This window comes from Panicum hallii, chromosome 1 (genome assembly GCF_002211085.1).
Source record: "Panicum hallii strain FIL2 chromosome 1, PHallii_v3.1, whole genome shotgun sequence".
NCBI lineage: Eukaryota > Viridiplantae > Streptophyta > Magnoliopsida > Poales > Poaceae > Panicum > Panicum hallii.
This window is the reverse complement of record NC_038042.1, coordinates 51379464-51406652: the sequence shown is the minus strand read 5'-3', so window position 1 is coordinate 51406652 and position 27189 is coordinate 51379464. Positions and strand designations below refer to the sequence as shown.

Below are 27189 nucleotides of genomic sequence, written 5' to 3'. Positions count from 1 at the left end.
GCGAACTGCCGCCGGCAGAGCACAGCAATGCGTGGCGGGTGCTCCAACATTTGACGTTAAGCACCTGCCCCACCATTGCAAGTTTCATTCCTATTTATGACAGCGTATGTACATTGCAGGAATTTTCAGACACGCATGACGAATTTCGTTGCCCGTACGGATCCCGGGGAAAAGAACTTTGTCCATGGAACACTTGGGAGGCTGGCATGTAAGTCAATTACAGCTATGCATCAATCACATAGCTTCCTTTCTAGCGTATGATTCCCATCTGAATTCCTTTAATCAGCATCATTGCTGATTTCCGGCAATCTGGTTGATTTTTCAACTGCATCATGTTTTCACGCTTCCTGTGAACTGCAAGTTAACCAGGAGAAAAAAAAAATTGTCAGGTAGTACCTCTGTTCCTAGAAGTAAGATATCACTCCCTTGGGTCACAAATACTTATGTTTTTGGACACGGTTTTTGGTCAAATTTTTGGAACTTTGGCTAGCAATAAGTTTCAAAGTTATTTGCGGAGCGTTTCAAAAAAATGCTTTCATGGTATCATAAATCTGTTGAATTTGACAAGTATAATGTGATTGACAATAGTGGCCAAAGGTATGCTGACATGTTGAAAAGCGAAGCATTTCTTTTCCGGAGAGGTAGTAACTGCGTACCAACGTAACCACTGACAACTCACGAATGTACCCAATTTTTTTTTTCCAAATCGACTATAGCTGTTGACTAGTTACGAGTACGTGGAATATTTTTTCCCTGGAAAATGCAACTGGCACCGATGGCATAGATAAGCTTGTGAGATCTAACATACATGCTGGTAAATGCTACTACAAATCTACAATTTTATTTGCAATGGTAGATGCCACCATTGGTTCCTACAGCCATGTGCCTAACCGACGGACCCAGAGTTCTGAACCGTGAACTTCTCTTTAACTTCAGAGTTCTGTCACTCCCCAAGACCAAATGGGCAAGCCAGACAGTCAGAGAGACAGGGCTTCTTCGGCCAACTGGACAAAGGATTTGCCAGGCATGTGCTGGGAGATTCCAAATCCGCAATTGCAGACGTGCCTTCTCGATCAGTTTGCGCAAAGCGATAAGGTAAACAACCATTGGAGCCTTGTTAACAGCAGCCTGTCTGCCTGGCACGGCGCGATGCGTCATCTGAATAATGCGGAGGGCAGGACAGTCGGACAGGACACCTAATCCCTGCAAAATTTTAGTGGCTATGAGACACTGATCATGGCCCAAAAGTGCTAACCACTTCATTACAAAAAACGTGTGGGTGCTGCGAGTTCCAACTTGGCTGTTGTCACGGAATGGTAATGAAAATGCGAAAGATTCTCGCTGTTTTGTTAGAGTTTGTAAATTGGGATGACTTCAGCGTGACAAGAGCATAAAACCTTACATATTTGGTAGGACTTTGACTTGCAACAAAAACTAAAAGAATGCTAGTAGATGTTACGAACAAAATAAAAGGAAAACAGAGCCAGCACTAGGACATACTATTTGATCGCAGTTGATCAAAGGTGCATGGTCCTCAAACAAAACTGTCGATGATGGTCAAAACAATTCTGATACTGTATATCATGCAGTTGTCCTTTGGTACATCTGAAGTTTGATCTCATCATCACCATCCGAAGTTCAGAAAAGCCTCAATGAAACAAATGGAAAGGAATACTGTACTTCGCTCAAAATTCATATTCTGCTGTTACAGGATAGTAAAAAAAAGAGGTACCCAAAAGGCTGTTCCTAATCATATGCTGAAGTCGCCACCACTGATGGCAGCTGTACTATCATCTTGTCGTGGTTTTTCAATTGCTGTACCTGATGCAAACGTAATGGGTTTACTAATCCTGCGCTCACCGACTTCAAAATGAGGAGTGCTCATTCGGTCCACGTCACCATCACAGCCCCGAACTGTCTAGAATGGCAGGCAGAGCTGATTGGACAGGCAGGCTGGGAAAAAGAGCACCGATGGCGATGGATGGGAGTTCCCACCACTGCGAGCAATGATCATCAGCCACACGACTTGCTCCAAAAGAACAAAACCCTTCTATTGTCATGATCTGCATCGACGTGAAACAACCAGTCATGCTAGAAAGTGCTAAACCTTTTATCGATCTCTCAAGTTGCGCAAGAAAGAAACGGGAACACTTATCTGCAACGGCGCAACGCAACCCTTGAGCTTCCCGTCGAGTGACCAGCGAATGAATTTCCATTTCCATGCATTTGCAAGAACATGACTTTTAAATTTCAGAAAACTGAAACAAATACAAGGCCACTAAATGAGCGTGGAGATAACATATCCTCCAAACGACAGCCCATCCGACACTTGCAGCCGTTCGAATGTACGATTAACAAAGTACTTAAGCTCTACTACATGAGATAACATATCCTCCAATTAGGGCGTTTAGTATTGTCATTAGCTCATAGCCCTGGCGTATCCTCAGCTCACATGGACGCTGCGCAACAACTTCATAATGGCAACAGACATCTGAAGAACAAAGCATGGTGCGCCTGACCGGCCGGGCTCGCTAGTGCCAATCATGGACAGCTAGTACTACCCTAAACGTAATTAAAATGTTTTTAGGGATTAGCCACGCCGCCCAGAGTACTCTAATCCACAAGTTGAGGCCGCCCAGTAAGCCGCGCGAGGGCGGTGGCGTGTGTATAAAAGGGGCCTGGGCTGAGTGGACTTGCCGCATCAGCGTAGCAAGCAATCTCCTCGAGTGCAGGCAGAGCGTCAAGCTTTCGGTGTGGAGCGAGGAGCAGAGCGGAAGCGAAGATGGTGAAGCTCGCGTTCGGGAGCGTCGGCGACTCCTTCAGCACCACCTCCATCAAGGCCTACGTGGCCGAGTTCATCGCCACCCTCCTCTTCGTCTTCGCCGGCGTCGGGTCCGCCATCGCCTACGGTGAGTAGTTCAACCGTTCCGGCGAGCGGCGATCTGGAAGCGTGTTGTACACACTTTGACTTGCGTGGCTCTGCCTCTGCGCATGCTGGTCAGTTACTTACTCGCCGTGGGTGTACGTGCAGGGCAACTGACCCATGGCGGCGCGCTCGACCCTGCCGGCCTGGTGGCGATCGCGATCGCCCACGCGCTGGCCCTCTTCGTCGGCGTCTCCATCGCCGCCAACATCTCCGGCGGCCACCTCAACCCCGCCGTGACCTTCGGCCTCGCCGTCGGCGGCCACATCACCATCCTCACTGGCCTCTTCTACTGGGTCGCCCAGCTGCTCGGCGCCTCCGTGGCGTGCCTGCTCCTCAAGTTCGTCACCCACGGCAAGGCCATCCCGACCCACGGCGTCTCCGGCATCAGCGAGCTGGAGGGCGTGGTGTTCGAGATCGTCATCACCTTCGCGCTCGTCTACACCGTGTACGCCACCGCGGCCGACCCCAAGAAGGGCTCCCTCGGCACCATCGCCCCCATCGCCATCGGCTTCATCGTCGGCGCCAACATCCTCGCCGCCGGGCCCTTCAGCGGCGGCTCCATGAACCCCGCCCGCTCCTTCGGCCCCGCCGTCGCCGCGGGCAACTTCGCCGGCAACTGGGTCTACTGGGTCGGCCCGCTCATCGGCGGTGGCCTCGCTGGCCTCATCTACGGCGACGTCTTCATCGGCGGCTCCTACCAGCAGGTCGCCGACCAGGACTACGCCTAAGTCCGATGGACTGAACCGATCGAGAGCGTTTCAATCTTCGTCGTCGCTTGCTTTGCTCTTCGACACGTGACATGGTCACGAATTTGTATTTACGAATGATGTGTCGTCCATGGTTCTTGTGTTCATTTCACTTTTCTTTTTGTTAAATCGATGTAAAGATCTCAACCGATCTGCGGTTCTCGTCTTTGAAGGGGAAAAAATGTGCTTTACTTTTTTACTTCGTTTTCAGTTTTCAGCCATGTCTGACTCCAAATTGTGACGGTTGCAATCGAACTGTGACCGAACGGAAAGATGCACATTGAACAAGAAGAAGATAAACACGGAAAAATTGCAACCGCACTGCGCAAACTTCTTCACGGCCGCGCCTTCGGCCTTTTAAAACAAGCAACAGGCCTGCCAGTTTCTCTTGAATTCTTGAATCGCACACGAACAAGAAGAAGATAAACACCGAGACTAGTATCCATGGCGTCCGCCGTGGTGGTCTGCTGCTTGCAGCAGTGCTTCTCGCCCTCGGTGCTCCGGTCGTACCTCGCCGACTTCATCTCCACCGTCCTTTTCGTGTTCGCCACCGCCGGCTCCGCCCGCCCGTCGAACGCCCTCCTGGCCTCCTCTGTCCACAAAGCATTAGTTACACAACTGCTCACGCCGAACTCACTGTCTGTTTCTTGAAATATTTTTATGCGTCCTGCAGGTATGCTCACGCGGTCACGCCGGACTCGACATCTGACGCCTCGTCCCTGGTGGCCACCGCCGTGGCCCAGGCTTCGCGGTGCTCATCGCGGCCGACGCGTCCGGCGGCGACGCCAACCCCGCCGTCACGTTCGACTTCGCCATCCGCGGCCACACTGATTGCCGTGCCGGCCGCCGTCCTCTACCGCGCCGCGCAGTTGCTCGGCGCCGCCTCCGCCTGCCTCGTCGTCCACACCCTCTCCACCGGCCACGTAGCGAGATCCGTGACCATGCAACCAACATTCCATCACATCATCATAGCGTGCACTTCTCTCGTGAACGAATCTGACGTATTCCATGTGCCGTATATGGCAACACGATGACCGAAAATCTTCACGCAGGCCGTGCCGACGACGAGGGTCGCCGGGAACATGACCGGTTCGGCGCGTCGGCCCTGGAGGCGGTGACGACGTTCGTGGTGGTCGGTGGTGTACACGGTGCCCGCGGCGTGCGACACCCGGGACCGGGCGGGCGGCAGGAGGTGCACCGCGGAGACGGCGGCGGGGTCGGTGGCGATCGGGCTGGTGCCGGGAGCGTGCGCCCCGGCCACGGGCTCGCTCACCTGCGCGTCCGTGAACCCCGCGCGCTCCTTGGGGCCGGCGGTCGTCCGCGGACTCCAAGAACCAGGCCGTGTAGCGGGCCGGCCCGGTGGCCGGCGCTGGTGCACCAGCACGTGGTGTATCCTCCGCTGGTGGCCTCGTCGCGGCCCGGGAGCGTTGGTATTGCGTAACCGCACAGGCCCACCAAGCTGCTCTGTGTGAGATGTTGATTCGCTCGATGTTTTTAGTAGCCCACGCCTTACCAGGCCTTCGGGCCTGACGTAGTGACATGCTGTGGCATCTGTCTGCGGTGCGACCAGCGTTGCATGATTGCACCTGTAGTTCTGGATTTGAAGTCGTGAACAGTAGCTGTTTGTGATCTTGTGACGACTGCTCCTTATCTTGAATTTTTGTCAGCACCTTTCCGTGAAATGCCTGCTCGTTGCGGCAATCTGTCAGTGTGCTTGCCTAAAGGGATGTTGGATGTAAACATTATGATGCGGGGCCTGTTCGTTTCCCACTCTCTAAACTTTAGATCCATCACATCAAAGAGAATCTTGCTATTTAGAAGTATTAAATAAAATCTGTCTATAAAATTTTTTGCACAGCTGTGTGCTAATTCGCGAGACAAATTTAATGAGCCTAATTAATCCATAATTTGCCACAGTGATGCTACAGTAATTATTCGCTAATCATGGACTAATATACCTCATTAGATTCGTCTCGCGAATTAGCACTAGGGTTCAGCAATTAGTTTTGTAATTAGACTTTATTTAATACTTGTAAATGATAAGATTTTTTTTGACGTGACTCCTCTTTAGGTACACCCTCATGTGATCTCAGAAGTTCTCTGAGCACGAACACCAGTCAGTACTTCAACTCGTCAAATCTTCGTCCTAGATCCCCCTTCCCCCAGTTACTCCCAGCTTTGCCGGGGGCGGTGGTCTAGTGTGCCACAACTCAACACAGACGCGTGGCAAATTTCACCAGATGTCCACCGATCCAGCCCCCCGCGTCCTGACTCGTGTCCGTTTGCTCCGACAAGCTCGGCGTGGATCCACCCGTGGTACGAATAAACTAGCACGGAACGTGCACTGGCAGGCTCACGAGTCCGAGGAGTCCTCATCCCACGCCGACAAACCCCGACGCGCCTGTCTCCCGCGCGACCTCCCACGCCGCCGGTGCAGCGTACGCGGGCGGCAACCGCCCGCCGCTCCGCAAGCAACCCTGCCTACGTGTCGCTCGATCCGCGCCGCCCCATGAGGGCAGTGGGAGGCAGCGGCGTCAGAGGCCGAAGCCTTGGTGTTTCCTGCCGCCCCCGCAGCCTCTTCCCCGTGCTCCGGCCGTGTCTGCCGAGGCCTCCGCGCGAGAGCCCGATAAATAGGCGGCGGGGTTCAGCACCGGCCGGCACGCGACGCAATGCGACACGAAGATACCAAAAGTCAAGGAGCTGAGGAGGAGCTGAGGATGGAGGGGCAGTTGCTGGCGAGGATGAGGAGGAGGGATCACCTGCTGCTCGCGGACAGCGCCGGGGCGGCCGGGCCGCTGGCGGTGCTGTCGCCGCAGACACCGATGGAGCCCATGGAGTTCCTGTCGCGGTCCTGGAGCGTGTCGGCCTCGGAGATTTCCAAGGTGCTGGCCGGCGGCGTCGGCGGCGGGAGGCGGAGCTCCAACTTCGTCGTCGACCGCCTGTCCGGGATGCTCATGCCGGAGACGCTCGCGCTCGCCGCCGCCTCCGGCACCAACATCAGCCCCCGCAAGCGCGTAAGGATCGATCCCATCGAATTCCTGTGCATCTCTCTGCAATGCTGGTGCGCTTGAATTAATCGAATGTTTTTGCTCGATTTGCTGTGCAGACCCTCAGGAGCCGGAGCGCGATCTCGGCGCACCAGGTCCACCACGCGGTCCATCACACGGTCCACACGATCGGGAAGTGGTTCCACCACTGGGACTCGAGCAGCCGGGTGGACAAGGCCCGCGCCGAGCGGGCGCGCGTGCACGCCGCGGTCTCCGTGGCGAGCGTGGCGGCCGCGGTCGCCGCCGTGGCCGCGGGCCCGGGCGCGGACGCCGAGGGCGCCAGGATGGAGACCGCGCTGGCGTCCGCGACGCAGCTGCTGGCCTCGCACTGCGTCGAGATCGCCGAGCTCGCGGGCGCCGACCACGACCAGGTGGCCTCCGTCGTGGAGGCCGCCGTCGACGTGCGGAGCCCCGGGGACCTCCTGACCCTCACCGCCGCCGCGGGCACAGCCCTCAGGGGAGCCGCGGCGATGAGGCACAGAGCGCAGCGGGAGGCGAGGAGCAGAGCCGCCGTGGCGCCGTACGAGGCGAGGGCCGGCAGCTACCGCGCGGACGTCTGGTGCAAGGAAGGGGCGCTCCTCAAGCGCAGCCGCAAAGGCGCTCTGCACTGGAAGCAGGTCGCCGTGTACATCAACAGGAAGTCGCAGGTGATCGTGAAGGTCAAGAGCAAGCACATCGGCGGCGCCTTCTCCAAGAAGAAGAAGGGCGTCGTGTACGGCGTCTACGACGACCTCCCGGCGTGGCCGGCGCACGAGGGCGGCGGCGCGCCGGGCTCGGCGGCGGAGGCGTGCCATTTCGGGCTGAGGACGGCGCAGGGCCTGCTGGAGTTCCAGTGCGAGAGCAGGGCGCAGAGGCAGGACTGGGTGGAGGCGGTGAAGAACCTGATCCGCCAGGTGGCCGGCGGGACTGCTCAGCTCGAGCACTCCTTCGAGTCTCTCAGGCTCAGCTCGTCCTAAGTTTGGACGTGTCTGTCTGGTCTGGCGTGTAAATAACTAAATATGCACCCGTTTGGGTTTGCAGAATAATGTGCAGAACTGTATGCAGTAGATAAAAGTTAATCTCAAGAACGCAATCCATCCTCTTTGGTCATTGTCCAGTGTCCAAACAGTCATTTCCCTTGATTGATCCTATCCTTGAGCATCATCACAGTGACGAGCACGATTACAACCAATTTGGTTATGCCATTTCTTTGCGATCGGCAACCAGGCTCCATCGTATCAGCACGTACCATTTTCTAGATAAAGGAATATTTTAATATTCCGACCTCTGCATCACAATGCGAAATATCCAGTCATTCAGTACGGTACCATTAGGCCCGTTGTTTGGTTCCTCGGATCAGGTCGATCGGCTTTTTAGGTGATCAACTGACCCACTTGAAATACACTGATAGACTGTATTCCCTCTTCTTGGCAAAAAAAGTGTACGACGAGACTAATAATAATCTTATAGTAGCCTTAGATAAAAGAAAAGGTTCAGCAAACTTTTAGCCTTTGTTGGGCCGCGTGTTCGATGGACCAGGCCTGTATCCAATTCCCGGCCCAACGATGAAATGAAACAACAAGCGATGTGCAGTTGGCGACAAGAACGGAAGAATCGACCGACGGACACCATGGTGGCGGACCCGGCAGCGTCAAGGCACCGTGAAAACGGTGGCGGACGGAGGAGAGTCGCAGAGACGTTACAGCCTAGCCCCGGTCGGCGGGCGGCGGCGGCAGTTGCGGCTGCGTCAACGCGTCATCCGATCGTCGTGCGATGTCTTTGCCCAGTCGTCCCGGGCTCCCGGCCTTTGGCACGCGCCCTCGGTGCCGCGCGGCGTCCTCGATCGTTGGGGCTCTAGCCGCTCTACCGCCACGCCACGTCGTGGCCTCTCTTGGTTCCTTCCTGCCTCGGCACCCCTCGCTGCTTCGCCGTCCTGTTCTTGGGCTTGCCCGTCGTCGTTCGTCACGGAGCGAGGATGGTTGGCCGCGAGGCTCCCGGCCCGTCGCTGTCCCCTGGATCCCGGCGCACGCTTCGTGCCAGCGCTGCGGTTTCGAGTCTCGACGCATCGCGGCACGTTCTGTTTTCCATGTCGCGTTACGATTTCGACGTGCGGCGCGTCATGACGTGAAGGCAGCACACTCGCGGATCAAACTGGCACGCGGGAATTATCCAGGCGTCACGACTCACGAGAAGGAAGGAGCTCGCGGCTGGGATCAACGCGAGGTTATTCCATTCCGTACGTGCATTAACTGGCTTGGCTTTGTGCCTTTGTGCACGTTCTCGGAAGTTGAAAAACGGATGAGAAGGTTGCACGGGCTTTTTGACAGCTTTCGCTTAACGCTAATCACCGGCGGGGGGCAGAGCAGCGTGCGCGGACTCTGAAAGCAACAGCGTGTGGGACCGAAAGTTGGGTGCGCGCGACATGCTGACATGACATGCACCAGCGGAACCCCGTACATACCTGGGGTGTGTGGGTTGCTCCTTGGGTGGGAGCCGGCTTTGGCAATTTGCGGCGCAGGATCTTGCGGCCGGGACCGAGCGGCGGGCGACGTGGATCGATTCCGCCCGCCCCGTAACGAGAAGCGGGGAAAGCGACGGCCGCGGTTGCGGGGATGGAAAACCGTTGGTGCACAGCTGAAGCTACATGGCTCCGAATCTGCGTATTACTTCCACCCGGAATCATGAGATAATATTGTTTGGTGCAGTTACCTTTTCACTTTTGTTATATGTATAGACAAATTACCTAATTATATGTAAGATGTCAGTCTGTATCGTCAACATGTATTTCACCATCCATTTTTTTTGCTAAAGAGTTTACTTGGTTCGCTTAAACTACACCGTGGAAGTATTATAGCAACAACGAGTATTCTAATTAAAGGGATCTCTTGATTGAAAGTATGAGATCATTTCGCCTCGAGAGAACCAGAGCAAAAGCTGCTTTGAGATGATAATTGTTTTTACTATAATGAGAGCAAACCTGCTTCGAAATGATCATCTTTTTACTAGCATAATACGTTAATAATTGTCAATTGTGGTTTTTTTTCAAACACTGGTCAATTGCATAATATAAAAACCTAACTTGATGGAATCACATGCTAGGAGAGTAGTAGTAAAATAGGACAAAGCATGCTCAACACCACAAGAAACCGCACGAGTAGTTTGGGTGACCCCTAGCAATACTCAACCTCCCTCAAGATATATATAAGAGCACAACAAATTCATTGGGAGATTTTTGCAACTCCTCAAACCTCCAAAGGCCCCAAAACTTCCTTCCTGCTCAAGCTTTCTTTTATTTATCTATATCCCATATTCGCATCCCATTGCGCGGAGGCAGTCAGAGACGAGAGCGAGAGGATTGGATAGCGCGCGCGGTGCAGGCGAGACCTCGAAGCCGGAGACATCTGCTTCCGGCCGGCGATGAGGAACCCGCCGGGCAGGCACCTCCTCCGCCTCACCAACCGCGCCGTGCGCTCTTCCTCCACCTCGTCGGGCCTCGGCGCCGGGCCCGGCGCCTCCACCTCCATCGCATCCCCGCGCCCGCGCACCGTTGCCGGCGGCCTCCCCCTTCGCGCCAGCTCCCCGCCCCCTCCCTCCGCGGTCGCCGCCGCCGCGTACTGGGAGTCCCGCGCGTTCCGCCCCGACGGGGAGGAGGGGGACTGGGAGGAGGTCGTCGCCGGGGCTCCCGGACCAGGAGAGATGGAGGAAGAGGAGGAGTACAGGGTGGTGTTCTGGTCCCCGCCCACCATAGACGAGGTCACCGGCGCCGTCACCAGCATCCAGGAGTAAGATTTGTTTGCACACCTCCTTAGAGCAGAATTATTTCGCATACTCGGTTAGATAGTTAGATTGGATCTACCTTTGCGCTTTGATGTTCCTTGTTTTAGTGATGGGCGTGATTGCTTAAGTAGCTAACCTTTGCTTCGATGGATTGAATTAGATTGGAGCTGTCTCTTTATGTAGTTTGATGTGAGATACTCCTATATAGATTCTGGTGGGGACATGGAGCCTTCCACGCTTTCTGTTCATTGGTTTGGGAGCGTTCTATTGGTGGTTTGTTAGCATCCGTTGTCTTCATTCGTGGTTTGATCTGTGGTCCCTGCCATATTCGGATGGAGCCCAGGGGAGTTGCATGGACAGACATCCACAGCAACTTGCCGTACCAATTTTGTCATTCCAGAATCGATGAACCATCATGAATGAGGTTCTACTGATGCTCTGTTATTGAATCGTTGGATTGCTCTTTGAAATGACTTTATGGTAATCTGTATTGTATGGACTGTGTTATAGAATGTTCGGATCCACCTAATTATGTCTAATAGCTGCAATATGAGGAATTAAAATTGGAATTGTGGTAATTCTCTGTGCATGTTTGCTTGCAACTTTTTCCAACCTTTGGGTTGTACTACTTGCACACTTCATTCGTGCAAGGTGTTCACCAGAACTATGATTGCTGCGCTAACAATTTTGCTTTTAGTTTGTAATCCAAAAATTAAAAAAAAATCGTATGCATCATGAAAAGGATCTTTGCCACCCTTAAAATGACGCTGTAATAAACCTTTGCGCATTAAATCATATCGAAAAATTGAACTTTAGGTGCTGTTGTTCTTTGCTCCATCTAATCGATTTATCATTTCTTTTAGGGTGCTTGAGAATCCTTTTGATGTGGTTTCGGATACAGCCGACAGACAAACCGCACTGCTGTCCACCTCAGGACATTCATCTGGCAATTCATCAGGATCAGATGACTGGATTGAACCTGCTGCCTATGTTCTCAACTCAACTGCTCTTCTTTCAAGGGAGCATAGGAATGTTTTGGATGCTTTCCGTCTATTGCAAAAGGATCCTACTGTTCAGGTTTATACTGAACCCATTCTTTTTATTTATTTCGCATAACTTAGATACTGACATTATATAATATATACCACTTCGTGTTACATTGCCCTGTGATACTTTGATGTACCTTTCGTAATTTCTGATCTGAGCTGTCCCCTAGAAGTTTCTGAATAGCTCATCTCTCCATTACTGTGTTAATCTTGTTCATCAATGCAGAAAATGGTTATGTCTTTGTCATGTGATAAGGCTGTTTGGAATGCTGTCATGAATAATGAGGCAGTTCAAGATTTCAGAAGATCTTTACATGATGGTACGTTGCACAAAACTTTGACGCACCTGTATGCACATACAATGTTCTGTTTGCTAATTCCAAGCAGTACTCTGATGAACTGTCTGATCTTAGCTGTATAACTATTGCTTCTCTCCTTCGACTATATGTCTCTTATTTCGGCTAATCTCATCTTCCAGGAAAAGAAAATGATAGAAAGGGAGGCGCTAGTGGTCCTTCTGAAGTGCTTAAGTGGATCCTGGACAGTGCCCAGGCAAAAATATTGGAATTCCTTGAGAATGTGATGAAGATATTCAACATGCTGATCCACCCTCAAGAGGATGAAGAGAAGCCAGATGCATACAGCGATGCAGTGAAGGTGTCGTTCATGCTCACGGTGTTTGTCTTCATCGTGGTGGCCATTGCTCGTATCAAGTGAGCACAACAATCCGTCGACTTTACATTTCTATGTTTCGTTGTCTCTTGACTACACACGGGAGCAACTCTAGTCAGTTAGTTAAACCAAGATTGATGGTGGCAGCCTTAATTTGACAGGCGTAGAATTTGCATTTGCAAGTGTGTGATTGTGGGGAATTACGACATATCCCAGTAATATTAACAATTTATTCTTGCATTCAGCGTGCTTATGCTTTTCCCTGGTGGTTTTGACTACAGTTCTGAACATTGGGATTTCAAAGTGTGGTGATGCGAGATTCTGGCATTCTGCAAGCCGTCCGTACATGTTTTGTAGAACACGCCAAGCTTCATAACTTAGGTCCGCACGAAATTATACATTATTGTTTACCATTTGACCCTGGCAGATAATGCGAGGGAATGTTGTTGTTCTGGGTCTTTTACTTATCTGTGCGCTCAAACCTTGGAGCCACAGAAGTTCAGTTCGGTGAAGTAAAACGGATAAATTCCCATCAATAAAATTTCTTTGTATAAATAAAGTTGCAGGTTGAATTTGATTTGATGCAGTCCATGAATAACATAGCCCACCAGGTCACGGCAATACACTCTTTGGTTCAGTTGACAAGCACTTTGGTGCGTGTGCAAAACATTTCCGGCCATCACCAATTCAACACTAATCTCTCACGCAAACAAATAACTCGGCTCACCGTAAGCTTTCAAGCTTCAGCCGGTGATCATGGTTCCGGTGCCCTCGTCCGTGAGGATCTCGAGCAGCAGCGAGTGCGGGACGCGGCCGTCGATGATGCTGGCGGTGCGCACGCCCTGCGCGATGGCGCGGACGCAGCACTCCACCTTGGGAATCATCCCGCCGCCCACCTTCCCCTCCGCTATCATCCGCCGCACCCCGGCGGCGTCCACCTCCCGCACCAGGCTCCCGGGGTCGTCGCGGTCCGCGAGGATCCCGGACACGTCAGTGAGTAGCAGCAGCTTCTCGGCGCCGATCGCCGCCGCGATCTCCCCGGCCGCCGTGTCCGCGTTGATGTTGTAGGCCTGCCCTGCTTCGTCCGCGGCCACGGTGGCGATGACCGGGATGTGGCCCGACGCGATGATTGGGTGGAGCACGGAGGGGTCGACGCGCGTCACCTCGCCGACGAAGCCGAGGGAGGCCGCGTCGCGGGAGGGCCGCGCGGTGAGGAGGCGCGCGTCCTTGCCGCAGAGGCCGACGGCGGTGGCCCCCGCGAGGCTGATGAGGGAGACGAGCTGCTTGTTGACCTTGCCGACCAGCACCATCTCCACGACCTCCATGGTGACCGCGTCCGTCACACGGAGCCCGTTGCGGAACTGCGGCTCCACGCCGACGCGCGCCAGCCAGGAGTTGATCTCCGGCCCGCCGCCGTGGACGAGCACGGGGCGGAGGCCGACGCAGGAGAGGAGGACCAGGTCGCGGATCACCGACGCCTGCAGCTCCGGCGACTTCATCGCAGCGCCGCCGTACTTGACCACCACCGTCTTCCCCTTGAACCGCTGGATGAACGGGAGCGCCTCCGACAGCACGTCCACGCGGCTCAGCGCCGCCGTGGCGGGGGACGCCGCCGTGGGCTGCGCCGCCGCCACGGACGCGGCGGAGACGCGGAGGCCGCCCCCGCGGCGGCGGGAGCTGGACGAGGGTAGGGACGTGGCGACGCGGTTAGCGGCCGGGCCAGGCTTCGGGAGCGCCGCGGAGGGGGCCGCGAGGGAGGAGGGATGGGGCTTCGTGAGGATCATGGCTGCGACGGGGGCCGTGGTGTGCTCGACGAAATGCCTCACCCGGTTGACGACTTGTGTTTGGTGAGGTCTGGGTGTCGAGCGGGAGCGGGCTGGTGCTCGGCGCTGGATGTGCCGCTGCGGCGCAGCGGAAGTGGCTAATTGTAGATGGGGACGGCGGCGGAGTAGGTGGAGAGTGGCGACACCGGAGCTGGTGGAGCCGCCGGCGGTTGACCCGAGCACGTGTTTTCGTTTTGGGATCGACTTGCTTGCAGATTCGAGTTTTTGGTTTCGTGCTCTAGCTTTGACTATATTGGCACGGGGTAGCAGCAGCACATTTGATTGAGAAATTCGGGTCGGAAATCTGAAAAGCGCAACTCCCATCATCCGACGAACTTTCTGGTGGAGTTTCTCTGTCTTTTTCACAGACATCCGATGGAGTTTCAGTATTCTGAAGCCGACTCACAGAACAGAAGAGAAATTAGGGTTTCCTGACGGGCCCCGGCTGCTGTCTCAGCCTGGGCATGGGTGTATACTCGTATGTCGTAGTCTGAGCTGAACTGTCTTTGAGCCCAAATCAGCTTCCTTTGCAATCTGAGAAAGCCAGTATAGCTCGACCCATTATGAAAAATAAAAGCCCATTGACCGTCCGAGATATGTCGAGGGCCCAATATCATCATCGTAGATTCTTGGGCCGTGGATCAGCAGGGTGACCCATTTTTGTGAGTGTTGGAGACGTTGGGCTGTTGTGGATTAGATGTGGATCGCGCCAGGCCAGGGTACTGGAGATCCAGTGCGCTGCCTGCCGCCATGCCTCCCTGCTCGTTGTGAAAATTGCGGCACTGTCTCCGGGACCAGCAGGTCACAGTAGAAACGTACCAGACATTGCAAATACGCAGTTCGTAGTTCTCTTTTGTTGTGGCTGGGTTGTATGCAGCCATATGCAGTGTTTATCTGGTGTTTATCCTTGAACTTTACTACACCTTTATTTTTCCGTTTTTTTCGCAGATTCTGAGATCACAGTGAAACGCAGTGTGTTCGTAGCGGCGTACGAAACAGCCAACTAGCTTATGCAAAAGCTATACGGCAAACACTTCATGGAGCTGTCGGCATACGCTGCAATGAGCATTGAGTAATCATTAGTTTCCTGGCAGCGTGTTTTGTAACCTCTGAACGTTTTACAAGCTCCATCCATTCGCTGGCAGCAGCAGTAGGCTAGTAGCACGCACACTGATGGATGGTCTCCCTTGTTCCTTTGTGGAGACAGGTTGGTAAAGGCTGCAGTTTCCCTCCTCCTTTTCAGCCCCATGCTGCTAGAGTCATGTTAATCAGCGACGCCCCCCGCCCCCCTATTCATTGCGGGTTGAAGCCTGGATACGCCCTGCGCCTCTCACTGGGATAACGCCCATTCATTGTGCTTAAGCTCCCTCTGCTGCTGCTTCCGACGTGGTGCCCGGGTGGTTGGTCACGGCGGCCGGCCGGAGGGGTCATGTCATCAAAGGCGAGCACCAAGCCGGCATGCCGCATGCAAGCAATGCACTTTGAATGGATGGATGGATGGGTGTCTTGCGTAGAAGTATCATTCGCGCTTTGACCGCCTAACGGTGCTTTGCTGCCACAAAGCGTGCCGCTGTCTGGCCATTCCTTCAGGCTCGTGTTTTATGCTGCGCGCCACCTGTTTTTCGTTTAGCCGTGTGAGAGAATCTAGCTCCGAATTCGGATCCTGTTTTGCGTGGAGGTCTCCATGTGCATCCCTGTCCATGCTCCGTAGCAGCTAACAGGGGGCTCGTGTTCTCAGGTTTTGCGGTAACAAAGCGAGGCTGCGCCTGCGTAGCCTAGCAGTTGGCACCTCCGGAATCATCCAAGAAACCACTTTTCCAAGGGGAATAAACCCTCCGAATCCCCTCGGCGCACAGCGCACAGCGCGGTTGACTGGGTGGGTAGTAGTCGTGACGTGGTCCTCCTCCCGGTACGTACAGTATTGATTGCCGCGAACACTGCAGCACCGACCTCCCCCCGGCCCCTGCTCCGGTGTCCGGACCAGCACGGCAGAGCCGTCCATCTACCACACGTCCCGCCGTGCTCCCGCACGCATTCAATGCCTGTCGTCGTCCCCCACCCTCCCCTTCCCACTCACCCATCGAGCCCGGCCCCGGAACGTACAGGAGCGGCGCCAGCCCAGCAGTCGCCGGTTCATCCCTGGCCCGCGCGCCGCTACTCCTACCTGGCGATCGCGCGGACCAACCGAGAGACTGGGACGGCAAGCCCGGCAATGGCACGGTCGCGGCACGGCGCGCCTGCGCTAGCCACGCGGCCCTCACGCCCTGCCGCATGGGCGCGCCACCGGCGCCGCGCGGCCCGCTGCCCCGCGGGGCCGGCGGCACGCGCGCGCTCCAGCCTGAGCGGCGGCCGTCAGAATCATCATCAGGAGGCGCCGCGCGTTTTGAGTCCCGGTCGCAGTTATGCGCGCGTAGCTAGCAGCCGGGTGACGCCCTTGGCTATTGGCTATTGCCTTCCCCGCACGGCTGTGGATGGAGCGAGCACTGACGCCGGCCGGCTTCGCGTTGGCGGCGGTAGGTGCACTGTGAATGTCGTGACGAACTCGTTTCACTTGCCCGGCAGCGGCCGGCCAGCCACAAGAACGAACGCCCCTCGCTTTTCTTTCTTTCCATTTCATGAATCATGATGAATAGTGGGCGGACATGGACGTGCTGTTGGGCTGAGTGAGACTTTGAGAGCGCCCTGTCGAGCAAATCATGTGGTCGCGCCGGGCCAGCTGACGCTGAACGAACGGGACGCACGGGAGCTCCGGCTGTGACCGACCGACCGCGAGAGCTGGCCGGCCGGCCGGCCGCCCACCACGTAGCATGCAGATTGATCTCCTGCTCTCACTGTTGCCATCCTGACGAAGGCGTTCCAGCAGGCGCGATCGTTTTCCCATGTTGGTCGCTAGCTAGCCAGCTGAAACCATCTGCCTATGGACCCTATCTATCCTCTCTGGCTCTCCCTAGTACGTATGCTGGTGATCGACTCGTACAAGTTTTTCGTCACCATAAGTCCATGACAGCGTGTGAAAAATCGAGTCAGCCCTGAGTCATACAAGCAGGTGAACCGGTAAAAATGCTTGCCACGTACCACGGCGATGAATGGTGCTGAATGGCACGTCAGCCTGCCGCAGTGGTGCCACAGCTAGTTAGGCTATCTCCAACCGTCGTTCTCTATATCATTCATTTACAAAATTCTCTACAAGATTATCTCTTCTATATCTCATTTCTCTCCAACAACGTTCTCTAAATCTCGTTCTCTATACATTAAACTCTATATTAAAAACGTATTTTGTTCCAAATTTTTGTACGTACGTATTTATCATACCTCAAATGCTATGGATATATTTTATTTTTATTTAATTCAGTGTTTAAAACGTAACAAAAAATAGAGAAGAGAAGAGAGAATCTCTATATATAGAGGAAACCTGTAACGTTCTCTATTTTAGAGGACCATTTAGATAACGCTGCTGGAGCAATAGAGAACGGAATCTTCTCTATATACAGGGTACAGGACGGTTTAGAGCGCACCGCTGGAGACAGCCTTACCTACTACTAGCCTACAGTACGTCATTCCTTCCGTGCTCTGCGAGGGACCAACAGTGCCCGGTTCCGGTTGCTTTGCCACAGAGGCGCCTCTCTGGGAATCGTTCCCAGATGCCCCAGTACAAGGCACAGGCGCTTATCATTACGCGTACGCGGCAATAACTTTCACCTACTGTTTCAGCGTTTCGCACATTATTGAAGCTGACCCGCCTGCATAGCCGTACTGCGAATCCTATCGTGATAAAACCGGGAACGAGGCCGTACGTACGCTGCTGCGTTGTGCGCACACTCGTGGCTGGGGCCTGCCTGCCTGTAGAACGCCATCAGCCATCACGAGGAGGTTGGAATCGGATTCCCGTTCCACTGCCCCCCTTTCACCCCCACGCCCGCGCCCGCCCGCGTAGGATTCCCTCTGCTAGAGCGCGCGCGCTCTCTCTCTCTCTCTCTCTGCCTCTTTGCCTTCGGTTCAATAATCAGGATTGGAGCTGCTCCAACCTTGAATGCTCTCGACGATCATGCGCTCGCGGCCAAGGGAAAGCGGGTTGGAGGGAGCCGGGGCACCTGGGTGGGTGACGCGACGCCGCAGTCAGGTCGCCCGGCCAGGAGGGCCAGGGGACGGAGGCTTTGGCGCAGCCGGAACGGAACGGTGATGAGTGATGACTGGTGCTGTGACACAAGCACGTACTCGCCGTGCGAAATCACGACGACATGTTTTCGTACCGTGTTCCGTGAGGCACGACTAGTGTAGTGTGCACGAGTTGCGAGGCACAGACGTAATTGAGCACGTGACCCCCAAGAAAAAAAAAGGAGGTGCGTGGAAACCTAGTACAACGTAGCTGAATCGGCATTGCTGTATTCGGGCCTCTTTCTTCCTTCTCATTTTGTGCTTTCCGTAGCGTCGTTCAGGCTCCGTCTACTACAGTAGTGCTGCGGCCTGCTTTAGTCTAGAACCAAGGCCCATTTCTTCGGACTGTAGCAGCGGTCCTGTACGCTCTTTTTGTGCGTATATATTTCCTTTCCCTGCTTTCGCCGCTGTTTTTATGAATGCAAGGACGACAGCTACACATACCTCACCACTGCTCCCAATCAATGAAACGAATCCATCGCCAGTATGTAGGAGCTTTAGCGTAGCACCTTCCTTTTCCGCCTACGGATTTGGTCTCGCTCGCTCCATCATGACCACCAAGGATATAATAGTGCGTGTGTAGTAATTGTGTAAAAGAAGAAGAGACACAGACACCTGCGTATCATCTATCCATGGCTAGATTTTCCTGCCCACTCCTTATTACCAGCCACGCCCACCTCTAAGTGCACGCGTGCATGGCGCAAAGTGACCGGATGAGCACGATCGATCCAGGCAGCAGTGTCCCCAGCGATCCGGTACGCGATGGGGGTATCCTTCGTTCCACTCGGCTGAGCGCTCGTCGAACCATCGGCGTCGCCCCTGCCTTTAGTCTCATCGCCCGCCGGCCGGCCCCCGCAGGAAGCTTCAGGCCTCCTTTTGTTCACTTGCACGGGGGGTGCTCGTGTTCCTCGACGAGCCGGTGCTCCAGCCATGCGATCGGTCGCCAAGCGCAATCATGGGGAATCTCATCTCTTTGAACGAAACGCGCCTTTGTTCCACGTCATTACGCACGACGCTCTATTCACCCTGTCTCTACTAGATCTACGTGTGCGTAGCGGTGTCTCCCCGTCAGAACCGAGCTTTAATGCTTGGTGGGTAGGCCGTGCTTTTCCCGCCGTTCGTCACCTCCTGTAAGGCTGTAACGCCACACGAGCGTGCAATGCATGCAGAGGCTGGGCCTGGGGCTACCTAGCTCGAGTAAGCAGCTTGTTATCTCTCCCCAAACAAAGTGTTTGCTAGTACTAGCTACTAGTCATGTCCATCAGATCTTAGGGTCTCTGTGCTCTGGTCTCTGGTGGAGAGGGAGTGGGAAGGCATTCTGCACGCGCCGTTGCATCAGGGGGCATGCTGCTCTCGGCCGCGACGGGGAATGAATGCAGCTACGGGGTCTGTCCGACACTTGGCGAAGCGTAGCGTGATCTGGACCGCAGGGCCGGTGCGCGGATCAGCGTCGGGAAACGATGGGGACTTACAGGCCATGAGCAGCAAGAAAAGATCGAGATGCATCTCCCGTCACCCGTTGGGCATCGCATCTCTCCACCTGAATCCTGATGGATGATGCCCAGCGTGACTATGGCGCCGCGGAGATCGACGGCCCGGATGGGGGCGGCGTGCCGCCGTACGACGGCGACGGCGACCGGTCGCATCGTACAGGCGTATCGTATCGTTTTCTTTTATTTTCTTTTCTTTTCTTTTCTGGAGGGGTGGTTTGGGGATGCGCATCACCATGCGCCGGGCGGGCTACGTGGGAGACAAAGGAGTCTCTCAGGTGATAGCGAGCGCGACGCCGACGGGACACCCACCCCGCGCGCTACCGGCCACACAACACTACGCGCCCTCTGTGTTACTATACTTGGGGGGTACGGGAGGAACTGTACTGTACGCTAATAGTATCTTCTCGTGCTCGCGACCTCGACGTACGTGGCCATGCATGAACTGGCACGAGCGCCACTGTTGCACGGGGAACAGAACACCGCGTCCCGATTCGCCCGGCCGAAGGCGACAACCAACCACCAGCCGGCTTCCAGGCCCCTCCCGATACCACCGGTTTTTTCCCCTGGCCGGTCGTGCTCGTTTCCCCCGTGCCTGGCGTCTCCTCCTCCGTCGCGCGCGCGCGCGCAGCGCCGCCCGCTTTGCAGTTGCAGCCGCAGGCGCTGCCTTCCGGGCTGGCGGCACAGCACTGCCGAGTCCCTGCCCTTGCTGCCCGCACACCTGGTCTGCCCACTTGCCGCGGCATCGACCTCCCCTGGCCCTTTTCACCTCGGCTCCACCGGCAGGGCACATTTTGACCGCGCGGGCTCGTGCAATGACACGAGAAAACCCCACCGTACCACGGGGTCCGCCTGGGGGCCTTGCCGGAGGCAGCACAGCACAGCCCAGCGTGGCCGGCCGGCGCCCCCGGCGCATCATAAATGGCAGGCGCCGCTACGGCCGCCGGCCGTGCGATGTGAGCCCGCTCACTGGTGGGGCTCTTGGCCATTTCTGGGCGCGCCCAAGCGCCCCTACACCCCACCAGGCCGGGCCTCCTCCCCGGCCTTGGCCGCTAGCGGCAGCTGTGGTGCCGGCCTGCTCGGCTGCCCTACCGCCATTATTGTTGGGACTTATTGGCGTGTCCTGGCGCATTAGTCCATTTAATCTCGTGGACGAAAGGAAACGGAAGCGACTTGGCGTGGGACTTCACCCGAACTCGGCGAGGCGACACGACAGCATGGCCCCAGCCTTTGGAACGGGGAGGGCAGCGAGACTGTGAGAGAGAGAGAGGACGACCGCTAAAAATGGAGGCCGTGCAGGCTTTGCATGTTTTCGCGTAGGTCGCTACCCTCATGGGCCGCCGTAGGACCGCCCGACGGGCCCATGAGGCCCGCACGGTAGGTAGGTGGCGGGGACGTATAGCGTGCGTCATGCTTCTTGGACCAATGGACCCACCGGAAACCACAGAAATCTCAAATCTGTGTGTGAGTGTCGCTGCGTTGTTTTTTATTTTTATTTTTTTGAAAAAAAATCTTGCTGGGTTGCTTATGTTCTAGAAGCAGCAGTAGTAGATCTTTTTGACATGGGACAAGAGCCAGCCACGATATGGACAAAGAAAAGATTTGTTCCCGTTTTTTCTCGATAAGCAATCGGTGCTCCTAAGATGCTCCTGCCTAGCGCCCTTTATTCCTGAAGGCATTAGCCTAGATAAAAAAATTAAAAAGCTGGCATTACATATAGGTTTCCTACAAAAAAAGAAAACGATACTGTATCATGTCTGTCCGAACCTACTTGATTAGCAATATCGTATTAAATTCTTAATAGCCCACGTACAAGGGATTTAAAACAGGCGACCGAAGGGGTTTCAAGAAGCAGTTAGATTCGTACCCAACTTTATGATACAGGTGCCAGTACCGACGATACCTTAAGCACGGTACTGTTTGAGGCATGACCATGTGCAAACACATTTTCAGCTTTATTAGCCGGTACTTTCTCGCTAACAACACAAAGAGGAGGCCAAAGCACGCCTGCACATGGCAGTAGTGGTACTTGAAGTAATCAAGCGATTCTCACGAACTAAATTTCACTGCAGTCATTGTCGTACTCCTTAGCTACGACATTTATTTTTTTTTTACATCAAGGGGGGAAACACACAGCAGGGACGTTGTAAGCTGCCACGCCACGACGTGTGCCTGCCGGGCCCGATGGTCCATTTCTGGCGCCGCTCCTGGTACGAGCTGCTACAAGTGTACATTCACCCGTGGCACGAACTGAACTGGTCTCCGGTCCGTTCCCTGTCGCATGCGCCCGATGGACACGCACGATCGGCCTAGCACCCCCAATTCATGCAGGAAATGCACGCACAGAGCAGAGCTAGCCCGTAAAACAAGGATCCCGTATCCCGCGAACACGGATGGACGGATGACGCGGAGCCAACGATACTTTTTTTTATATATATATGCGAGTACTACTTCCCCACAAGTACGCGCCGTGTCAAAGGTCTCGTGCACGGCAAAAAAGACCACGACGACTCGCTAGCAGTAGAAGTAGCACACCGCGCGCCGTACAGCGTCCCCGCGCCCCGGCAGACCGGCCCTCACGCCACCGCTGTGGAGGCCCGCCCGCTCGTGCGCGCCCACCCGCCCGCGGCGCTTGTGCAGCCACGCCACGACCGCGCAGCAACTCGCCGTGCGTGCCAGCATGAACCGCCTGTCCTCCACGAAGGTCCAAGGAGGGAGCGGTGTGGTCAGCACCTGCACCGTCCAGCGGCATTAACTCAGTCGCTCGAGGTGGATAAAGCGGCGGCGGCGACGACGACGAGAAGAGGACGGGCGGGCGGACGGAAGGGAGGCACGCCCTCGGGATCTCGCCTTATCCTCGCGGTACGATCGGCGACGCCCGTCGCCCCGGCCAGGAAACCGTGCCATATTTATGCGGGCGCAACCACTCCGCTGTCCTCGCCCACCCGGTGGCGCCGTCCGCGTCACCCCTCCCGGCTCCGACGAAACGTCCAGGGCGCCACCGCCGCGCGCGCGGTGCCGCGGTATATACGGCCAAGCAACACGAGCTCTCCAGCACGCGCGCGCGCGCAAGGCCGATGGGGACGATACGACGAGGGCGACGACGGCGACAGGCAGATACGGCCGGGGACGAGGACCGCTTCGTCCCCTCCCCTCGCCGTTTTCCGGCCGGGGGCGTCCACGCACACGCACACGCACGCCGCTTTCCGCACCGCCGCCGTCGCTCTCGCGCCTCCGGTCGCCGACCCGGGGCTTTTGGCGCACGGTTACAGGCTGCATGCGACCGTCGTTGTTGCGTGCAAATTAAGGCAAGGGTTCGTCCTGCCGGGTGAATTTCTTCGCGCCCCTGACGACCGATCGGTGCGCGCGCTTTTCCGTTTCGTGCAGGCGATGAGTTGGAGCCTTGGGGGCGATCGACCGGCTGTCGAATCCGGCCGTAACTTAAAAAAGGCGCGTCTTTGCCTAAAGAGTTTTCGTGTGGCACTAGTCCGAATCGGGCTAGGTAGATCGCCTTTAGCTGGCGCTAGTGCTCGCTACTGCTGAAGAATTTTATTTAAAATAACCACACCAGTCGTGCTCATATTCTTGCTCCACAATCCAAGCAAAGACAGGCGACAGGTTGGAGGAGGCTGATTTTTTATAGAATTATACTAGACATGGTTTGCTTTCTAAATTTGGGGGAGTAGATGACAGGAGGACTGCCTCTAAATTAGGCCATTTTCTGGTCCAGCGCCGGGATGGGCGGTTTACACGGGTGGTTTCTTTCTGGTCCACCGCGGCGATTACATACAAGCCATACACGAAGCTGCAGGTTGAAGCTGCTTGGCTCTAGTAGTAGTCCCACAGCAGCGGCGGCGGTTCCTCGAGGCGGAACGATGCGCCGGCGCCGGGGAAGCACACGTCGTCGTCCCACGACGCGGCGCACGAGAGCTGGCACGACGAGGGCCCGTGCCTGCCGAGGTCGAAGAGGAGGTCGGGGAGGTCGAACAGCGCGTCGTCGGGGTTGCCGTCCGTCTCCTGCGGCTGGGGCGGCGAGGCGGAGGCGTCCGGGCCGTCGTCGTCGGGGTCGGCCCTGCCGGCGCCGTCCGCATTGGCGCCGGGCGCCGGGAAGTTGGCGGCGGCGGCGAGCGCGGCGGCGGCCTGGACGTCCTTGGGTGCGGCGGTGGCCGGGCGCGGGAGCTCGCCCGCGAGCTCCGGGAAGTTGAGGTGCGCGGCGCGGCCCTTGATGGCGAGCGCGGCGACGTCGTGGGCGCGCGCCGCCATCTCGGCGGTGGCGAAGGTGCCCAGCCAGATGCGCGACTTCTTGCGCGGCTCCCGGATCTCCGACACCCACTTGCCCCAGGCCCGCATGCGCACGCCGCGGTATGTCGGGTGGTGCCCGTCCTTGCTGCGCCGGCGCTTCGTGCCCTTGCCGGGGGAGGAGGAGGAGTCCGAGGACGAACACGCCGTGGTCGCGCTCGGCGACGCCGGCGCCTCCGCGGAGGACGAGGTGGTGGGCTCGGAGCACGAGGACGAGTCCTCCATGGCCATCGCTCCTCAGCTCCCTCCCGCTGCTGCTGTGGTGGTGGTGCTGGTGCGCGTGTGTTGGTGGAGTTAGTTGGCAACAAGGAGCTGCTGCTGCCGCCTGCTGGAAGGAGAGTGACTGTGCGCGGACGGAGGAGGCGTGTGGTGAGGTGGGAGCTGAGGGTGCGGGAGCGAGGGGGGTTTTATGATGAGGAGATGAGGTGCCGGGGGCGTCCTCGTGGCGACGTGGAAAGAGGAAAACGATCGCCGCTGCGGTCTGCGGGGCAAGGGAATAGTGTGCCGGCCGGGAGAATGCCGATTGACTACGGGACACCGCGACAGGTTTTGGGGCCTGAGCTCTGTTTTGTTATCCACGCGAGCACCGTAATCCCCGGCTAACCGCGACGTGCCACGCAGTAGTACAAGGTCAGGTACCACAAAGCAGTCATTTTTTTCCTGTCAGTGCTGTGCGTGCCCCCTCCCCTTTTGCCGCCACGTCCTGCCAACTGCGCTGTCAAATCACAGAGCGAATTGCAAACCGCTCTGTTTGCACTAGTACGTCCGAGCATGAGGAAAAGAATAGGAACGGCAGTAAAACGGGACGTGTGCACGTACGTTTCCAGCCCGGGTATTGTAGAGCCACTAGCGATTAGTGAATGAACTCTGGTGCCAGGTTCTCGGACAGACGAGGCAGATTTTTAAATGGAGTGTGATTTCGTTCAGTCCATGTGTTTTTGCCCTTTGCATTCGTCGCTGGAGGTCGTTGGGGGGGAGTTAATAGCGAGCTTGTCACGATGACATCTGTGCGTGGTAGCAGCTGCTACATGCTGCTACATGTCCGTCATGCAGGTCACACAGATACGTAGCCCGTGTCGCGCATGGAGCTGCAAGTTCATGAACCGGGCACGTCTGTTTGGAGCCAATGCATGGAGAAAGAGGGATTCGGTGATGGGAGCGTCAGGACTCCAGAGCGCGCACATGCTAAAATGTCGCTATATTAAAGACCCCGATCCAAATCCTAAATAGCCCCTCAAAAATAAAACCTTCGCAACTATTTTTTTTCATAACGCAACTGGTTGAAATTATGTGTTTACTTCTTAAAACCTTCCATCCTTATTTAGAAATATAATATTCTCTTAAGTCCATATGTATTGGAATAGAATTGATCAACAATATTCATTTCAGTCAGTGGCGGATGTAACCTTAGGCACCGAAGGGCTCCCGTCTTCCTCCTCCTCTACATTCATCTTCTTTCTTTTTCTTCTTCTTCCTACTTTTTTCTTCCCCTCCTCCACCTCATGCTCCAATGGAGTTTCCAGACTGTAGGAGGGCTGGAGCGCCCCCACTCCCACCCCTGCTAGATCCGCCCCTGGTAATGGTCTCCAAGGTACTACTAAAATCTAGGTGAAAAATTTCCTCAAATCTACATAACCATTCTTTTGTTCATATTTATAAAAAGATAAGAAGCTCCCTACCCATTCTCTCAATTTTTTTCCTCAAACCCTATATTTTTTAGGACAAAGATCATCCGATATCTATTTCAACAAAAATGCAAATACAGAAAGTCTGCTGAATGAGACCACATACCGAAGAAGAGCCCGCGCATCCTAACCTATCTAACCTAATTCAAGCTAGACAGATCTACACACACCCTCACGAACTCAAACATATCTGTTAAAATTTATAGTTTAACTTTTAAACCCTTTACGAGACCTAGTGTCACGTGAAACGTGAATCAATATGATCCATTCCTCCCCTCTTGGTTGAGAGGAAGTAAGAGGGGGAGGAGTGGAGGACGGCACATGATTGGAAGCCGTACTTTTTTGTGAGTGCAAGTTAGTTGCCGGTGCGTCTTCTTAATGAGGGGCCCGAAGACCCATGGCTGCGATTCTCCAGCGTGCTACACGTACGCGCAGATCCAGCTCTTCCCCGATATGGACGGGATACTCTGATAGTAAAATGCACGCGTGACCTCACGCGATTTCCCTTTCGTTATTATTCTAGCTACGGGCACAAGCTTTTAGGATTTCCACATAGACGAAGACGACATTTCCCCCATATTTTCGGCATGGCTCGCCTCAGTCCTCGCCGGCCGGGTGTCGTCGCCCCGGATCCGAACGGGCGGACGGGCGGCGCGCCGTACGTGTGGGCGCCGCGACCGCGTCGTGCGAAGCGGCAGCGGCCTGCGGCCATGGCGTTTGTACCCGATCATGGTGTTTCCACGGGTGGCATCATGGCCGCGCAGCGTTTGCCTTCGCGCGCCTCGCGTTCGGCGCCGCCGTACCGTCCTTTTTTTTGTTCCGGAGCGCCGCCTCATACTCTGATCGCCGGGGAGGCATTTCCCCACCTGAGCCTGCCTCGCCAGTCTGCTAATCCTTCGTGTTGCGTGAGCCACAGGCCACAGCCAGAGCCCCGAGACATTCTCTTGTAGCCTTGTGAGGACAAGGATTCCATGGCCTTGCCTGGGGTTGGGTGGCTGGCTCACTGATGGGGCCTACCCAAACCTGCAAATTTTACTCGCACGAGATGGACGGATCTGCCGCTAATCCACCGTCCAACACCGGTAGATCTTTGGCGGTTTAAGCACGCCCATCACTGGGATATTGCAGGCCTTGACAGAATCAGTCGAACAGCAAGAGGTTCTTTGCTCTTTGTTTCCAATTTGACGAAGTGGACAGTTAGGAATGCAACGGCCATACACATATTCAGTCCCAGCAGTGACAACTCTGTAGGCACCAAGAGCCAACCTGAACCGTGGACGTCGCGTTGGACTCGCTCCGGTAGTAGCAATCAATGGCTGCCTATCATAGCCTGCTGCTGCACCTTTCGAAAGCTCAGACTCAGAGCACCCGGCACGTCGTCCTCCTCCTTCAGAGACCTCAACACCGATGCGATGTGGGCGCCGTAACCGCCACCCTAACACCCCATTAGCAATCATGCATGCCTCCAACGTTCCATTAGCCCCTTCATGATTGCCTATTTTTTCTGTACTTACACAAGCATTAGCAGGCAAAGCACAGCTCAA

The 27189-nt window shown here is 55.5% G+C and overlaps 5 protein-coding genes and 1 pseudogene across 6 annotated transcripts; 4 read left to right on the top strand and 2 right to left on the bottom strand.

Annotated features, from left to right (window-relative positions):
- Window positions 1–2680: 2680 nt before the first annotated feature.
- LOC112878901 (aquaporin TIP2-1) lies at window positions 2681–3871 on the top strand. Its single transcript, XM_025943162.1, has 2 exons — window positions 2681–2909; window positions 3032–3871. Exons 1-2 carry the CDS (start codon window positions 2783–2785, stop codon window positions 3652–3654), a joined length of 750 nt encoding a protein of 249 aa, XP_025798947.1. The 5' UTR covers window positions 2681–2782; the 3' UTR covers window positions 3655–3871.
- A 125-nt stretch (window positions 3872–3996) lies between these two features.
- On the top strand, window positions 3997–5759 carry LOC112898363 (annotated as a pseudogene).
- On the top strand, window positions 5673–7800 carry LOC112872519 (VAN3-binding protein-like). Its single transcript, XM_025935561.1, has 2 exons — window positions 5673–6686; window positions 6779–7800. Exons 1-2 carry the CDS (start codon window positions 6342–6344, stop codon window positions 7673–7675), a joined length of 1242 nt encoding a protein of 413 aa, XP_025791346.1. The 5' UTR covers window positions 5673–6341; the 3' UTR covers window positions 7676–7800.
- A 2147-nt stretch (window positions 7801–9947) lies between these two features.
- On the top strand, window positions 9948–12748 carry LOC112901768. Of its 2 annotated transcripts, none has more exons than XM_025970728.1 (5): window positions 9948–10480; window positions 11339–11552; window positions 11748–11841; window positions 12000–12234; window positions 12439–12748. In XM_025970728.1, the coding sequence occupies exons 1-5, from the start codon at window positions 10116–10118 to the stop codon at window positions 12503–12505; spliced, it is 975 nt and encodes a 324-aa protein (XP_025826513.1). In that variant the 5' UTR covers window positions 9948–10115; the 3' UTR covers window positions 12506–12748. The 2 variants fall into 2 exon arrangements, with proteins under 2 accessions (XP_025826513.1, XP_025826514.1); XM_025970729.1 differs by having other exon boundaries at window positions 9951–10480; window positions 12475–12748.
- On the bottom strand, window positions 12735–14321 carry LOC112901752 (acetylglutamate kinase-like). The gene has a single exon (XM_025970727.1). It carries the CDS (start codon window positions 13975–13977, stop codon window positions 12937–12939), a length of 1041 nt encoding a protein of 346 aa, XP_025826512.1. The 5' UTR covers window positions 13978–14321; the 3' UTR covers window positions 12735–12936.
- An 8880-nt stretch (window positions 14322–23201) lies between these two features.
- On the bottom strand, window positions 23202–24351 carry LOC112902840 (ethylene-responsive transcription factor ERF039-like). The gene has a single exon (XM_025972029.1). The coding sequence runs from the start codon at window positions 24189–24191 to the stop codon at window positions 23490–23492; it is 702 nt and encodes a 233-aa protein (XP_025827814.1). The 5' UTR covers window positions 24192–24351; the 3' UTR covers window positions 23202–23489.
- Window positions 24352–27189: the final 2838 nt, after the last annotated feature.

Bases quoted from the DNA above. Each gene is read 5' to 3' on its own strand.
- LOC112878901 (XM_025943162.1), top strand. From the start codon at position 2,783: ATGGTGAAGCTCGCGTTCGGGAGCGTCGGCGACTCCTTCAGCACCACC. The intron at 2,910-3,031 runs GTGAGTAGTTCA...GTGTACGTGCAG, and splicing joins CGGGTCCGCCATCGCCTACG to GGCAACTGACCCATGGCGGC.
- LOC112872519 (XM_025935561.1), top strand. From the start codon at position 6,342: ATGCGACACGAAGATACCAAAAGTCAAGGAGCTGAGGAGGAGCTGAGG. The intron at 6,687-6,778 runs GTAAGGATCGAT...TTTGCTGTGCAG, and splicing joins ACATCAGCCCCCGCAAGCGC to ACCCTCAGGAGCCGGAGCGC.
- LOC112901768 (XM_025970728.1), top strand. From the start codon at position 10,116: ATGAGGAACCCGCCGGGCAGGCACCTCCTCCGCCTCACCAACCGCGCC. The intron at 11,553-11,747 runs GTTTATACTGAA...TCATCAATGCAG, and splicing joins AAAAGGATCCTACTGTTCAG to AAAATGGTTATGTCTTTGTC. The intron at 11,842-11,999 runs GTACGTTGCACA...CTCATCTTCCAG, and splicing joins CAGAAGATCTTTACATGATG to GAAAAGAAAATGATAGAAAG.
- LOC112901752 (XM_025970727.1), bottom strand. From the start codon at position 13,977: ATGATCCTCACGAAGCCCCATCCCTCCTCCCTCGCGGCCCCCTCCGCG.
- LOC112902840 (XM_025972029.1), bottom strand. From the start codon at position 24,191: ATGGCCATGGAGGACTCGTCCTCGTGCTCCGAGCCCACCACCTCGTCC.